The 15,277-nt window shown below is 41.1% G+C and overlaps 1 protein-coding gene across 1 annotated transcript; it reads right to left on the bottom strand.

Moving 5' to 3' along the window:
* Positions 1-8,933: 8,933 nt before the first annotated feature.
* LOC131225323 (ATP-citrate synthase alpha chain protein 2) lies at positions 8,934-15,030 on the bottom strand. The gene is made up of 12 exons (XM_058220840.1): positions 14,693-15,030; positions 14,040-14,216; positions 13,766-13,927; positions 13,591-13,671; positions 13,221-13,272; positions 12,575-12,689; positions 12,385-12,466; positions 12,088-12,183; positions 11,739-11,840; positions 11,491-11,607; positions 11,181-11,297; positions 8,934-9,187 (listed from the first exon to the last, which is right to left on the bottom strand). The coding sequence occupies exons 1-12, from the start codon at positions 14,789-14,791 to the stop codon at positions 9,116-9,118; spliced, it is 1,272 nt and encodes a 423-aa protein (XP_058076823.1). The 5' UTR covers positions 14,792-15,030; the 3' UTR covers positions 8,934-9,115.
* Between the last annotated feature and the right edge of the window lie 247 nt (positions 15,031-15,277).

Genomic DNA, 15,277 nt, shown 5'->3' on the forward strand with positions numbered 1-15,277 from the left:
AAAGTCATTATTCCGTGATATCCATGCATTTCACGGTCATTCTCGCCAATTCCGTGTTGATTCACGGTCATTTTGACGCATTTCACGGTCATGCCCCTTCACTTCGTGGTCATTTTCGTGCATTTCGCGGTCCATTCGCCTCACTTCACGGTCATTTCCATGCATTTCATGGTCATTCCCGCCTATTCCATGTTGATTCACGGTCATTTCGGCGCATTTAGCGGTCATGCCCCTTCACTTCACGATCATTTCCGCGCATTTCACAGTCCAATCGTCTCACTTCACGATCATTTCTATGTATTTCATGGTCCTTCTCGCTTATTCCGTAACAATTCACGGTCATTTCGGCGCATTTCACAGTCATGCCCCTTTACTTCACGGTCATTTCCATGCATTTCATGGTCCAATCGCCACACTTCATGGTCATTTCCATGCATATCACGGTCATTCCCGCCTATTCCGTGTTGATTCATGATCATTTCAGCGCATTTCACGGTCATTTCCCTTCACTTCACGGTCATTTCCGCGCATTTCACGGTTCAACCGTCTCACTTCACGATCATTTCCATGCATTTCACGGTCATTCCCGCCTATTCCATGTTGATTCACGATCATTTTAGCGCATTTCACGGTCCAATCGCCTCACTTCACGGTCATTTCCATACATTTCACGGTCATTCCCGCCTATTCCGTGCTGATTCACAGTCATTTCGGCACATTATAATCCGTGACGGTAGTCGGATTATAATTCGTAGCCATAGGGGCAGCCAGATCAGCGTGGCCCTGCTGGATAGGCCAGCAAGTGGAGTGGGTGCCGCTAGTTCGGTAAGCCCACCCCGGATTAGAGTTCTATGGCTACGGATTATGATATTTATAGCTACGGTTATAATTCATAGCACTATGTCTGACTGTAACAAATGTCTTTATCAGTCTGCTTTGAACATCTACTGTTGAAACCTTTTTAGAAGCTATGGAAATTTTGGATCATTACGAAATTTATTTTTCCTCTTCATCCAAGTCTTTTTGGCCTTATGAATAGATTGGATAGAAAATAAATGTTAGGGTGAGCCCTGCAAAAGTTTCAACAGTGAAAATCAATTTTCTGCTGCTCTTTGTGGTGTGGTCCCGTTGATCTTTGGATATGATTTTTTATTTTTATTTTTGGATAATGTTCCGAAATGATCTCGAAATATGGATGAACGTTGTGGATATAATAAATACATAGCTGTGGGGTCCACGTAACGTTGATCTATTTTGAACCGTTCGTATAACTCGGAGTTCGAGGAGCGTCAGCGCTCGTCTTCGAGCAGCAGCCGATCCGGTTGAAGGAAAAGGCAGGGGCATTTTCGACCTTTGGGTAGGCGTCCGTACAGATGGGGCTTATTCTCGCAAGGTAAAATTAGGTGCGCTTGATCTCGTAAATGGGCCATAAATGGGTCCTACAGTCGCAAATTTCTCAGAGAGGAATGGAGACGTTACGGTAGAGCGGGGAGAACCGAAATATTGTAGAGCGCTCTCTCCACAGCACACGTGGCAGCGTGATGTAATGATCTGGGACGTCCATCTAGTGGGCCGTCTCCAATGTTTCAGCCATCACACCTTTATATATACATATAATAAAAAAATAAAAAATAAATAAATAAACCCTTCTGTCAGCTTTCTTTACACCTTTGGACAGACAAATTTCTCATATGATGGGGCCTAGACTTGCATCGATTGAGTGGATTTAACCATCTGATCTGGGCCGGTGGATTTGGACCACTGATCATTTTATTTTTCTAAACGTCCATTTTGTGTCCAGCAATTGGTTGGTTGCGGTCGTTTGGTCGGTGAGGTTTTTAATTTATGCTACATCGGCGACCACCGGTAAAACTAAAACTTAATAGAAAACAGTGGAGATTGAATGCTTACACAATGGATAACAGTCGGGGTTGACCAGGTCATACCCGGTCGACCCCAACTCCCTGGAAACCCGGTCGACCCCATTTACGTAAATTTCAAAAAAATGGGGTCGACTGGGTAACCGTCCAGTGAGTTGGGATCGACCGGGTATGACCCGGTCGACATCGATTGTTTTCCATTGTGATGGCATTCAATCTCTACTGTTTTCTATCATATGGCGTACTTGAGCTTCTTATTTCCATGCCAATTTGGAGACATCATTTTCATCAATAGAGAAAGGGGTAGTTTCATCATCTGGTGGAGGATCTGAAGAGGAGGAGGCAGGCCACCATTTTCCAACTGAGAATCTCTATTTTCATGAAAAAGGGGGGGGGGGGGGGGAGACGGTAGTGATTTAGCATTAGAAAAGAACTCAATTGAAACCTTTGTCAATCTAAGGTTAGAGATTGTGGATTGGAGGATGGAGAAATGTTGGGGACTTGGCAATAATATGGTTTTACAGTTTAGGAGGTTTAAGGTTAGGGTTTTTGGGGGAGATAGGGTTTAGCAACATTAGGGGTTTAGACAACATTTCAATAGTCCTTCATTACATAAACAACATTCCAATGGCTTGACTAATTTGGTTGATTGACAGTTATGTGACAAAAAGGAGTTTTATTGCATTGACGCCTCATGCTGGGATTAGTTTCTTGGTTTAGCTTGAGTTGCGGCATGAATATGATCTTCTAGAACTAATTGCCCTTAGAAGTGACATCATTGTTCAGCATGACTACTAGTTGTGGTCATTACAAAGTTCTAGGACCTTTTCCTTTCAGCAGGTTATTTGATTCTAGTTCTGTTCATTCGCCAAATTTGTAGAATAATGTTCTGAACCAACCAACATTCAACTAATGACCTCAAATCTTACAATGTAACATCTTTGTATGATCATTCACCCCCATAACATGTAGAGCATCTTATGGCTTGAGTTGGAATGAGGGAACATGATTCATGTGGCAGACTCTAGTTAATAGGGATGAGGCTGAAATGATAATGATGATGAATGACGTTTCCTAGCAAGCATATTCATAATGAGGAAGTTCCACAAATTGCAGTTTTATTTATTTTTAGTCCCAACTCAAAAGCACTGAATGCAATTGCAACTTAAGAGACTAGAAGAAGCACATTATGAACACAACTTCCACATGAATGGTAATACTATTTGGTCATTCAACTCTATAATACTTTTGCAAGTCAATCCAATGGTGCATTGCAATTCACTATCTAAGTTTTGATTGAGTTGTTAGCCCAATATCAGTTACGATTCATGTTGAGGGATACAGGGGAGCACTTGGGCTAGTTTTAAGATGGGCTTGAAATGAACTTGACTTCCATGCAAGGTTACTTGAATTTCAACTCGTGCCTCTTTCCCTCTCTCCAAAGTATATAATTTAACTGAACTTATGCATTTGAACTGCCCTCTAAGGGCTTGTTTAGCCAACCGTAGTAGGTGGGGTTAAAGTGTCTGGAATTGTAAAACTTGCAATAAATGCATGTATAAGGTATTGTCCCTGAATCGAGTGCATCCCATGTTTTTGAACACCAAGTTTAGAATGTATACATTAAAAAGTAAATCCTAGGATTTACTTTTACATTGCATTTGGATTGAACATGGCTGAAGTAGCAATTCATCATCTGTGAGATAGGCTCATTTTCCAAAGCCAACAAAGTTAATTTTAATCCCATCTCACACTCCTTCCAAACATGTCATTCCATATTTCAACGTGTGATTAATAATACAATCTCATTTAACACAACTTAATACCATTGACCAAACAAGTCCTAACTATTTACAAGATAACCAGTAACCATGCTTATTGTTCCTTCAGATCATACAACAACCACGGAATAGGCGGGAATGACTGTGAAGTGAAGGGGCATGACCGTGAAATGTGCCGAAATGACCGTGAATCAACACGGAATAGGTGGGAATGACCGTGAAATGCATGGAAATGAGTGTGAATTAAGGCGAATGGACCATGAAATACGCGGAAATGACCGTGAAGTGAAGGGGCATGATTGTGAAATGCACCAAAATGACCATGAATCAACACGGAATCGGCGGGAATGATTGTGATATGCATGGAAATGACCGTGAAGTGAGGCGAATGGACCGTAAAATGCGCGAAAATGACCGTGAAGTGAAGGGGCATGACCGTGAAATGCGTCGAAATGATCATGAATCAACATGAAATAGGCGGGAATGACCTTGAAATGCATGGATATTCCGTGATATCCATGCATTTCACGGTCATTCTCGCCAATTCCGTGTTGATTCACGGTCATTTTGATGCATTTCAAGGTCATGCCCCTTCACTTCACGGTCAATTTCGTGCATTTCACGGTCCATTCGCCTCACTTCACGGTCATTTTCATGCATTTCACGGTCATTCCCGCTTATTCCATGTTGATTCACGATCATTTCGGCACATTTCACGGTCATGCCCCTTCACTTCACGGTCATTTCCGCGCATTTCACGGTCCAATCGTCTCACTTCACGGTCATTTTCATGTATTTCACGGTCATTCCCGCCTATTCCATATCGATTCACGGTCATTTCGGCGCATTTCACAGTCATGCCCCTTTACTTCACGGTCATTTCCGTGCATTTCACAGTCCAATCGCCTCACTTCACGGTTATTTCTATGCATATCACGGCCATTTCCGCCTATTCCGTGTTGATTCACGGTCATTTCAGCACATTTCACGGTCATTCTCCTTCACTTCACGGTCATTTTCGCACATTTCACGGTCCAATCGTCTCACTTCACGATCATTCCATGCATTTCACGGTCATTCCCGCCTATTCCATGTTGATTCACGATTATTTCAACGCATTTCACGGTCCAATCGCCTTACTTCACCGTCATTTCCATGCATTTCACGGTCATTCCCGCTATTCCGTATTGATTCACGGTCATTTCGACACATTTCACGGTCTGCCCCCTTCACTTCACGGTCATTTCCGCGCATTTCACGGTCCAATCGCCTCACTTCATGATCATTTTCATGCATGTCATGGTCATTCCCGCCTATTCCATTTTGATTCACGGTCATTTCGGTGCATTTCACGGTCATGCCCTTCACTTTACGGTCATTTCCGTGCATTTCACGCTCCAATCGCTTCACTTCACGCTCATTTCCATGCATATCACGGTTATTCCCACCGATTCCGTGTTGATTCACGGTCATTTCGGCGCATTTCACGGTCATGCCCCTTCACTTCACGGTCATTTCCGCGCATTTCACAGTTCATTCGCCTCACTTCACGCTCATTTCTATGCATATCACGGTCATTCCCACCGATTCCGTGTTGATTCACGGTCATTTCGGCACATTTCCGGGTCATGCCCCCTTCACTTCACGATCATAAATGAAATTGACCACTAAGTGAATGAAATGGATTTTTCGACTATCGACCTAATGGAATATTGGAAAATAACCAGGTTAGTTGGTTAAAGTAGCTTCTCCTACCTCAAAATCATATAGGGTACATCAAGTAACTAATTTTAGTTTAGAAGATATTTTTGTCAAATAAATAAAGAAAGAAATGACAAAGGGGAAAAAAAATTATATGCTTATATATACATATTTATATAAATGTGTTAGAGAAAATTATAAGTAGAATAAAATTCTCCATGTAAATAAAAAGAATTTTTTTTTTTTATAAAAAAGATGGATAGTTGTGACGGTAGACCATTTATGGCTACGATTATAATCCGTAGCCATAGGGGCAGCCAGATTGGCGTGGCCCTGCCGGACAAGCCAGCAAGTGGCGCGGGTGTTGCTAGTTCGGCGAGCCCACTCCGGATTAGACTTCTATGGATACGGATTAGGATATCTATAGCTACGGTTATAATTCGTAGCACTATGTCCGACCGTAACAAATGACTTTATCATTCTGCTTTGAATGTATACTGTTGAAACACTTTTAGAGGTCATGGAAGTTTTGGATCATTACGAAATTTGTTTTTCCTCTTCATCCAGGTCTTTTTGACCTTATGAATAGATTGGATGGAAAATAAATGTTATGGTGGGCCCTGCAAAAGTTTCAACAGTGAAAATCAATTTTCTGCTGCTCTTTGTGGTGTAGTCCAGTTGATCTTTGGATATGATTTTTTTTTTTGGATAATGCTCTGAAATGATCTCGAAATATGGATGAACGTCGTGGATATAATAAATGCATAGCTGTGGGGCCCACGTAACGTTGATCTATTTTGAACCGTTCGTACAACTCGGAGTTCGAGGAGCGTCAGCGCTCGTCTTCGAGCAGCCGATCCGCTTGAAGGAAAAAGCAGGGGCATTTTCGACCTTTGGGCAGGCGTCCGTACAGATGGGGCTTACTCTGGCAAGGTAAAATGAGGTGGGCTTGCTCTCGTAAATGGGCCATAAATGGGTCGTACAGTCGCAAATTTCTCAGAGAGGAATGGAGACGTTACGGTAGAGCGGGGAGAACCGAAATATTGTAGAGCGCTCTCTCCACAGCACACGTGGCAGCGTGATGTAATGATCTGGGACGTCCATCTAGTGGGCCGTCTCCAATGTTGCAGCCATCACACCTTTATATATATATATATATATATATATATATATATATATATATATATATATATATAAAATAAAAAAATAAAAAATAAACAAATAAACCCTTCTATCAGCTTTCTTTACACCTTTGGACAGACAAATTTCTCATATGATGGGGCCTAGACTTGCACCGATTGAGTGGATTTAACCATCTGATCTGGGCCGGTGGATTTGGACCACTGATCATTTTATTTTTCTAAACGTCCATTTTGTGTCCAGCAATTGGTTGGTTGCGGTCGTTTGGTCGGTGAGGTTTTTAATTTATGCTACATCGGCGACCACCGGTAAAACTAAAACTTTGATACTCTGGCAGAGAGTGGTGGATGATAAGCAGGCACTGAGAAATAGTACACGTGGAACGTATCTGATTCATTTTGAACTTGTAAGATTAGACAATGACGTGCAAATCGTTGGACTGAAAAAAAAAACTTGCAAGATTACAAATTGGATTGCGTACTGAGTAAACTCTTTTGGGCCCACCTTAAACGTATGTGTTTATCCACGCCGGCCATACGTTTTTAAAGCTCATTTTAGGGGTTGGATCCAAAATCGAAGCATATCCAAAGCTCAAGTGAACCACACCACAGGAAACAGTGGTAATAATGACTCCCACCGCTGAAACGTTGCTGGGATGAACGGTGATGTTTATTTGTAATACAACCTTCTCATTATATCACAAAAACATGGATGAACACGAATATAAGCTTGATCAAAAACCAAAAAATTTTCAACAGTAGACATTTAATTCACACTGTAAACTTCATGTGATGTTGTCCGTTTGAGCTTTGGATATGCTTAATTTTTGGGCTCAAGCCCTAAAATTATCTGTTAAAATGGATGGAAGAAGCGGATAAAATACATAAATCACGGTGGACTCCACAATCCACTTAAGTTACTCACTATGCTTAAGTTACTCAGCACGCAATCCGCTTCCGTTTAGATGTATCAAAAATATCCAGCGGTGAGATTTCAGCCAACAAGTGTCAACGACTAAGAAGTCCCGTTTGTTCAACCAATCTGATTTTGAGTCTGTACCTTATTTAAGGTGGCTTCTACAATTTTCGCGATTTTACTTGAGTGAATATGTGACACGTACGGATTCGGAGCGCCAGTGTATCAAGCATCATACTCTGCAGAGTAACTCCCCGTCGGTACATTCAAGTTAAAGCTGTCGGAACTACCGAACTAGGTAGTAACGAACTGCCAATGGCGCCTTGCATTGAAGGAAACGGAGGCGGACTGCGTACTTAGAGTAAACTCTGTGGGCCCACTGTGATGTATGCGTCTTATCCGTGCCGTCCATCCATTTTATCATCTCATTTTAGGGTATGAGCCCAAAATTGAAGCATATCAAAAGCTCAAGTGAACCACACTACAGGAAACAATGTGAATTGAACGCTTGCTGTTGAAAACTTCTTCGGCCATAGAAGTTTTGGATCAAGCTGATATTTGTGTTTATCCTTCATCCACCGGCCCTGATCAGATGGTTAAATCCACCCGGTACGTGTAATTGCCCAGAAATCAGGCTGGTTTGATGATGCGGAGGCTATACTAGTACAAGGAATGTGGACAATGATCAATTTGTGCCCAACCATCCCTTTGTACGCATGGGCCACCGGATGAGTGAACCAGATTGATATGGTCACGCACACAGATAGGGAAGCCGATAGGGCTGCGACCTAACACTGGTGTTGAGCACTATGGGACCCACTTGTGTTTTATGTTCGTTTTATATTCACACTATCCATCGGCTTGCCTAGCTCATTTTAGGACATGAGCCCAAAAGTCAAGTAGATCCCAAGCTAAGTAGACCACACCATAGGAATCAATGGGATAATGACACCCACAGTTGAAACCTTCCTAGGGCCCACCATATTGACTATTTGCCATCCAACTTATTGATAAGGTCATACACAAACCAGGATGAAGGGAAATCACAAATATCAGGTTAATCCAAAACTTTTGTGCCCCTAGAAGTTTTTAATTGTGAGCATCCAATCACCGCAGTTTCATGTGGTGTGCTTCGCTTGAGCTTTTGATCTGCTTCATTTTTGGGCTTATGCCTTCAAATGAGATGGTGAAACACATGGATAAAACACGTATGTCATGGTGCTGGTTGGTGTTGGGGCCACCACCCAATCTGCTTCCAATGGAAAGTGGGGCCGAGTGGAAATGGCCCAGGCCCCACAAGCTGATTCACTACTTCAACAAGACAGCCAACTGTGGTTCTATTGAACCAGATCCACATCAATCCAGGTCATTGGGTAGTAATTTGGGGGCGGAAAAGGCGGAAAAACAAGTCTGATTAACACAGCTACTGTTTCCTGCGCTGTTCTAAAGACAAACAGATAAGAATCTTAAATGTAAATTACCATTGGCCTGCAATTTGGAGTGCATCCAAACACACTTTCTGGCAGTAAAATGCCCCAAAAGAGAACTGGTATACCACTAACGAGAGATGTTTCAGTTATTACAAAGCAACTCTGCATACATGCAAAAACAAACAACAGCATCGTCGAGTTCAATTACTTTCGCAGCTACCAAGGAATTCTAGAAACAAAGGAAGAGAGTGATAAGAAACGGAGAGACTCATGCAGCCGACATGATGCAATCGATCGCTTGCTTGCAGATTCCAGTCATTGTAGCCTCAGGCCCATAGACCTGCCAACAAGAGATTGCCAGACAAAATTGAAATCAATGAAGACAGGTGGGAGAAAAGTTATAGAATGGTTAGCAGCTCAATAATGAGAATAGACCAAATTGAGAAATGAAACCGAGGATGCACGCCTGCAGTAACTCACATCATTTAGGTTGTCATTTAGAAATTACTAAAAACATTTGGGTTAAGACTGGCAGGGTCAGCTCAGTTGTGTCAGTGTTGATATTCACGCCTTTATTTTTTATGCATACAATGCTCTCTCTCTCAGTTGTGTCAGTGTTGATATTCACGCCTTTATTTTTTATGCATACAATGCTCTCTCTCTCTCAGTTGTGTCAGTGTTGATATTCACGCCTTTATTTTTTATGCATACAATGCTCTCTCTCTCTCTCTCTCTCTCTCTCTCTCTCTCTCTCTCTCTCTCCACCAAATAATCCCCTTTTCATTATTGTCAAATAAACTCTCTCATTTTCCATAGACAATCATAAAACACTATAAGGTTAACTTCCATCAAAGTTGTCCATTAAAGAGATCATTGACTTTAAATTTTACTGTTGGCCATATGAAATGATACTTTTGCCCCTCATCTTGAAAATAGGACAAGTTCTCATTTTACCCTTATTCAAACACAAAAATGATCAATTATTTAGATCGCATGCAGTATATGGCCCACCACTGGATGATCTAGATCATTTCGCCATGTTGGAGCCCACGCTACAATTGGAATCTAACACAAAACCAAGTAGACTTTTCGTGCTTGCTTAGGGGCAAAATGAATCATCATTTAATGTGGTCAATGGTCAAATTTAGCAGTCTATAGCCCCTGTAACAGACAACTTTGACGTAAGTTAATCCTGGAGTGTTTTATGACCATATACAAAAATGGGAGGGATTATTAGGCAATACTTAAAAGGGAGCCGGTTATTTGGCGTAAAGCAAAGCAGGAGGGTGGGATATTGCCAGAAACTCTTCTTCTTCTTTTCTACTCATGGTAATACATTCATGCGAAGTTGTACTATTATATGACCAAACATAGGGAAAGGATGTACACATCAAAACGGGCAAGTGTAAATGGGGGAAAAAAAAAGAGAGCGTTAGTGTTTCCAAAAATTTGCCTTCTATGTATAAAGAATGAGGAATCAGTGGAGAATATCTTCATCCACTGTCTTTTGCAAAGGGAGGGATAGTATTCTTTCAGCCTTCAACGTTTCATGGGTCATGCCAAGGTCTATGGAGGAGATCTTTCTGTCGTGGCATGACGGGGGCCCATCTCCATAGAAAGGCAGAATTGGCAGCTTGCCTTGCTTGCAATCTTCTGGTGAGTTTGGTTGGAAAGGAATGGTAGATGCTTTAAAAATAGCAGTAAGGCCTTAGGCTTCATTGTTAGAAAGGTTTTTCTGCTAATTAGGGATTCAGGTTCCTAACCCTTGGGGGTTTGGTGTGTTGTAGTTTTCGCCTCTCACTCTCTCCTTCTTTTTGTTGTTTTGTGCCCACCCACGCATGCACGCACACAATGACCTTCATGTTCAACTGAAATAGTTCTCGAAATCACTTAAATATTGTGCATTTCAAACTACAGAGTGGTCCACATAAAAGAAAATAAAATAAACAATATTTTGCTTGTCTTATGAAATGAGGATATAATGTTTTAGAGATACCAACAACCATCTCCAACTATTGAGTCCAATGTTAAGAAAACTCTAATCGGTTGAGACCAAGGTATTCAATAACGATAACAGTTGCCATTACAGCCCTGTAATGGTCAAAAAGAACTTTTTTAAGGAAGAAAATGTATCGGCCCCGTATCAGACCATTACAGGTCCACAAAGTTCATTATATGCCCATTACGGACCATTTTTTCTTCAGAATGGATATTGCAGTCCTAAATCACATAACATGCCCCACCATTACGAACATTATGTAACCGTTTTTTAATATATAGGTTAAGAGTTAAGACAATCCATAGATCAATAAATGAACAGTGTCATTTCTTACCTCAAGTGGAACTCCTAGCTCCACTCCCAGAGCCCGCATCTTGGCCAAACCAGTCTGATAGTTTGGACCACCTCTTCGAACATAGATGTGCATTCTGGACGCCTTTAGCTTGGATTCCTGCAAACAATATGATTAGTGAAAAACACAGTTAATTTGGGGGGAATTCAGTGCTTAAAAGGCAAAAGAGCACAAGTCAATGACAGGGATTATTACTTTTTCCACTCTTTATTTCCTAGAGTCACCAAGGCAGATTGACTCATAACTCAAGTCACTGCATTCTTAAACAACGATTAGGATACTTCAGACTCACCTTCTCCCTCAGGGCCCGAATAATGCCATTAAAAGTAGCAGCAACATCAGTGAAGTTAGCTATGCCGCCACCAACGAGAAGGGCTCTCTTACGACCATCAGGATCAGCAGTAGCACACTACAACAACATAAGGGGGGAAAGGGGGGAAAAGAAGAAGAAGATGCCATCATTACACAGTCAACAATAAATGTTACAGTACCTAAGCCAACTGAAAAATGGAACAACTCAGACAAAGCTTAATTTCTTACGTCAATAACAACTCTAGCATATTGCAAAACCTCATCCTCGTTTGGAGCCCCACTGTACTCTGCATAATTCCCAAGCTCTGATGCATAACCCAAATCGCCAACCTAATAAAAATACAACAAATTACATCGTAGTGTTCATGCCAGTAATTTTCATCCCTGCCAGAACTGTGTGTGAGAGGGGCTAGGATCTAAGAACACGTCAGAATGCAAGCTTTCAGCTAGAATATGTAGGAAGATCACAATTCATATTATACCAAGAAGAAGTATGGCAGTAGAGAGAGAAACAAGTCAAGCAAAGTAGGATTCACGAATTGTAAGATATGAGCTGTGGCCATGTGGGCACACTTACAGTGTCAGCATAGATAACGCTTGCACCCCCTCCAGCTACCATAGTCCAGATGCGGCCTTTGGGGTTTAAAACTGTGAATTTCAAGGAGGCACTTGTCTGCAATAAAACAGTGAGAGATCAGCATGCCACAGGGAAAGTGCCTAGTAGAATGCTCTTTTCTGCACCCAAGGCAGCAACCTAGTGCTTTGTAAGTTTGAAATTCCAAATAATGAAATAACATCTGCAGAGGATACATAAACATCCAACGGAACTTGTGCCAAATTTTCGAAGTTCAAGCTAGTGTAAAATGTGCAATACCTTTTCATCCAGTGAATGGATGAAGCTTTCTGAAGGGCTCAGGACTCTTCCAAAAGGCAGTGGAAACTCGATGTTCCCCCACCTGCACAGCATAACCAAATCTATTGAGGACAATGTGATCCATCACAGTTCTTGGAAAGAAGCATCTTTGATAAGGCAGTCATGAGGTGTTGAAGAAATAAACATGTACTTTTTAAAGTTCTTAAAGGCAGCTGTGTCATCCAGTTCGCCACGCATATCCAATGGGTATGGCTCCCCATTAACCAATGTAAATGGATTCATCTCCAGGAAAGTGAAATCTAGATCTGTGATGGACATAGTCAACCAATTTCCAATCAGCAATTAAAGCATATGAAAAAATCCACTTGATGGAGATAGTCAACCAATTTCCAATCATCAATTAAAGCGTATGAAAAAAAAAAATCCACTTGCCAATATAAATGATTGATCTCTATGAAAGTGAAATCCAGATCTGTGATGAATACAGTCAATCAATTTTGAACTAGCAATGCAAGCAATAAACATCTAAGACAGCATTGGTAGAGAGAGGGAGTACCATAGTGAAATATACATCCAGTTTCCAATTCATACTGACCAGATATTAGACATACAGGACAAACTAATACCACGCTGCCTTCTACATAATATATTAATACATTGAAACCTCAGACACTTCTTAACAATAAAAATCCATACTCCAGACAGCTCCTCAGAAGCAAAACATTCAAAAAATACCATCCAATGGTTTTGTATCCTTTTAACAATGATATAAGTATTCATGCATGCTACTGAAAGAAAGGGGAGTAATTGGTTTTCATCCCTAAATGCCAGCATACCTTGAAATACTGCAAAAACTCCTCTAATGAAGTCCCCAATTTTCCCTCGAACCTAAGCCAAAAGAAATGTAACAAGTGTGTGTCAGGCAAACCACAACAAATCAAACCGAATAGAATAAAGCAACCGATGTATTTCAAGGAATGGAATACTAAAGCATGAAGAAGATAGTGTTATCCGTTATCTTGCTGCATCATGGGCATATAATATAAAGATTTTAAAAAAGAAAAGAACAGGAAAGAAACATTACCTGATCCAATTTCTAAGTTTTTATTTTTCTTCTAAAAGGTGATCTAATTCCTATTTAAAATATCATAACACAGCAATTTAAAAAAAAAAAAAAAAAAAAACCCTTGAAGAAACAGGCATCACCTCCAAGGGAAGTGTGGCAATCAGTGGTGCGCATGCCTCGGAAGTCATAGGCTTCTCGGTAGGGAGAAAGATGGTCTTAACCTGCACATCCCCAGAACCATTAAAAATAACAGGAACTACAAACTACATTTCAAGAAATCAATCTACCAAATATGAAGATAATTGCCCAACATACCTTGTCCCAATTCTCCTCGATCTCGATTCCCCCACATTCTGAAAAGCTAATGGTGCAACCAAGTCTTTCAGACATAATCGAGAGGTAATATTCTTGGTCGTGGGGGACGAATGGCTCGGCGATGAATGTGGTTATAGGCGCCTTGCAACCACCCATCTCAACCTAAGAAAATCCAATTTCCCAATTCCCCATAAAATGGAATCCAATAGTATAAAAACTATCCATCAAGCATCTGAATCAGGGATTCCCAGAGAAATTCAAAATCCAGAGTTACCTCAACGCCAAGGCGTTCTTTCACGAACTGAGCAACCTGAGCTAGATCTAAGTTGAGGGCCACCAATCCACTCTTCCCGCGCTTCCCGAACAACATGTCAGGCTTTACGACTAGTCTCGTCGAGGAAAGCCATGGCTCTTTGTTCGTTAATTCAGCAAAGTCCGTCGCTTCCGTTACCTTAATTAATCCAAATCCAAGCAAATTAACAGGAATCATTTTTCTAGCCAAAGAAAATAAGTCCCATTTCTTCAAAAAAAAAAAAAAAGAAAGAAAGAAAAAAATCAGTGAAATACATAAATTCCACTAAAAAAAGAAGTAAATAAAATCAAAATCATTCAATCAAAGTCTAGAAAGGGAAAAAAAAAACCGCATTGCAAAATCATTGAATGATGATGATTATCATTATATAAATGCATGATTCCACTCAACTGAAAAGGAAAATCGCATCCTTTGCTAAAAATGATTAAAAATACATAAGGAAAAAGAAAAAAAAAATCGGAAATTTACCCAGAAAAAACCTCGAAGATAAGTAAAGCAGATCGGATCAGGACATTATATACATAAGAAAAAAGCAAATTTTCAGAAATTTTAAACACACACACACACACACAAAACCTGAAATATCAGCAGAGCAGATCGGATCAGGAAATTACCTGAGCAGAGCATATCTCCAATCCAATCCCTGCAAGCCTCTTCAGATGCTCCTTCAACAGCCGCTTCGAATCGTACTCTCTGATCTTCTTCCTCGCCATTCCTCACCCACCAGATCTCTCGATCTCCTCGCGAGATCGAGATCTATAAAAGAAAGAAGAAAAGGGATTCAAGAATTCAGGGAGCTCTGTTGACTCCAGTGCGCACGATAGAGAGAGGCGTAGCTTAGTGAGGTAGAAGGCTTATAGAGAAGGCGAGGTTGGTGGGGAAGGCGTGAGAAGTAGTTGCGATAAATGGAAGTAAGAAAATGTGGGGCCTTTGAATTCAAGAATCAATGCCTTCCTCTCTTCTTTCCTCTGCCTATGGACGCAGGGAGTGAGAGAGTTGAAAGGGGCGCGGATTAGCTACTGACACGCTGAGTAGACTCGCTACTGAAGTGACGTCACCTTATTCTGTGGGTCCCAGCACATCCATCTCGAGAGATCATTTCAAGGCATGAACCAAAGAATGAATAGATCCAAAGCTCTAGTGGTCCCCACTAAAGAAAACAGTGGAGAGACTGATGCCCGCCATTAAAAACTTCTAAG

This window comes from Magnolia sinica, chromosome 14 (genome assembly GCF_029962835.1).
Source record: "Magnolia sinica isolate HGM2019 chromosome 14, MsV1, whole genome shotgun sequence".
In the NCBI taxonomy this organism is placed as follows: domain Eukaryota; kingdom Viridiplantae; phylum Streptophyta; class Magnoliopsida; order Magnoliales; family Magnoliaceae; genus Magnolia; species Magnolia sinica.

Coding starts and splice junctions, on each gene's coding strand:
- LOC131225323 (XM_058220840.1), bottom strand. CDS start 14,791: ATGGCGAGGAAGAAGATCAGAGAGTACGATTCGAAGCGGCTGTTGAAG. Junction 12,467..12,574: donor GCCTTTAAGAACTTTAAAAA/GTACATGTTTAT, acceptor TATGCTGTGCAG/GTGGGGGAACATCGAGTTTC. Junction 11,608..11,738: donor ATGCTAGAGTTGTTATTGAC/GTAAGAAATTAA, acceptor ATGTTGTTGTAG/TGTGCTACTGCTGATCCTGA.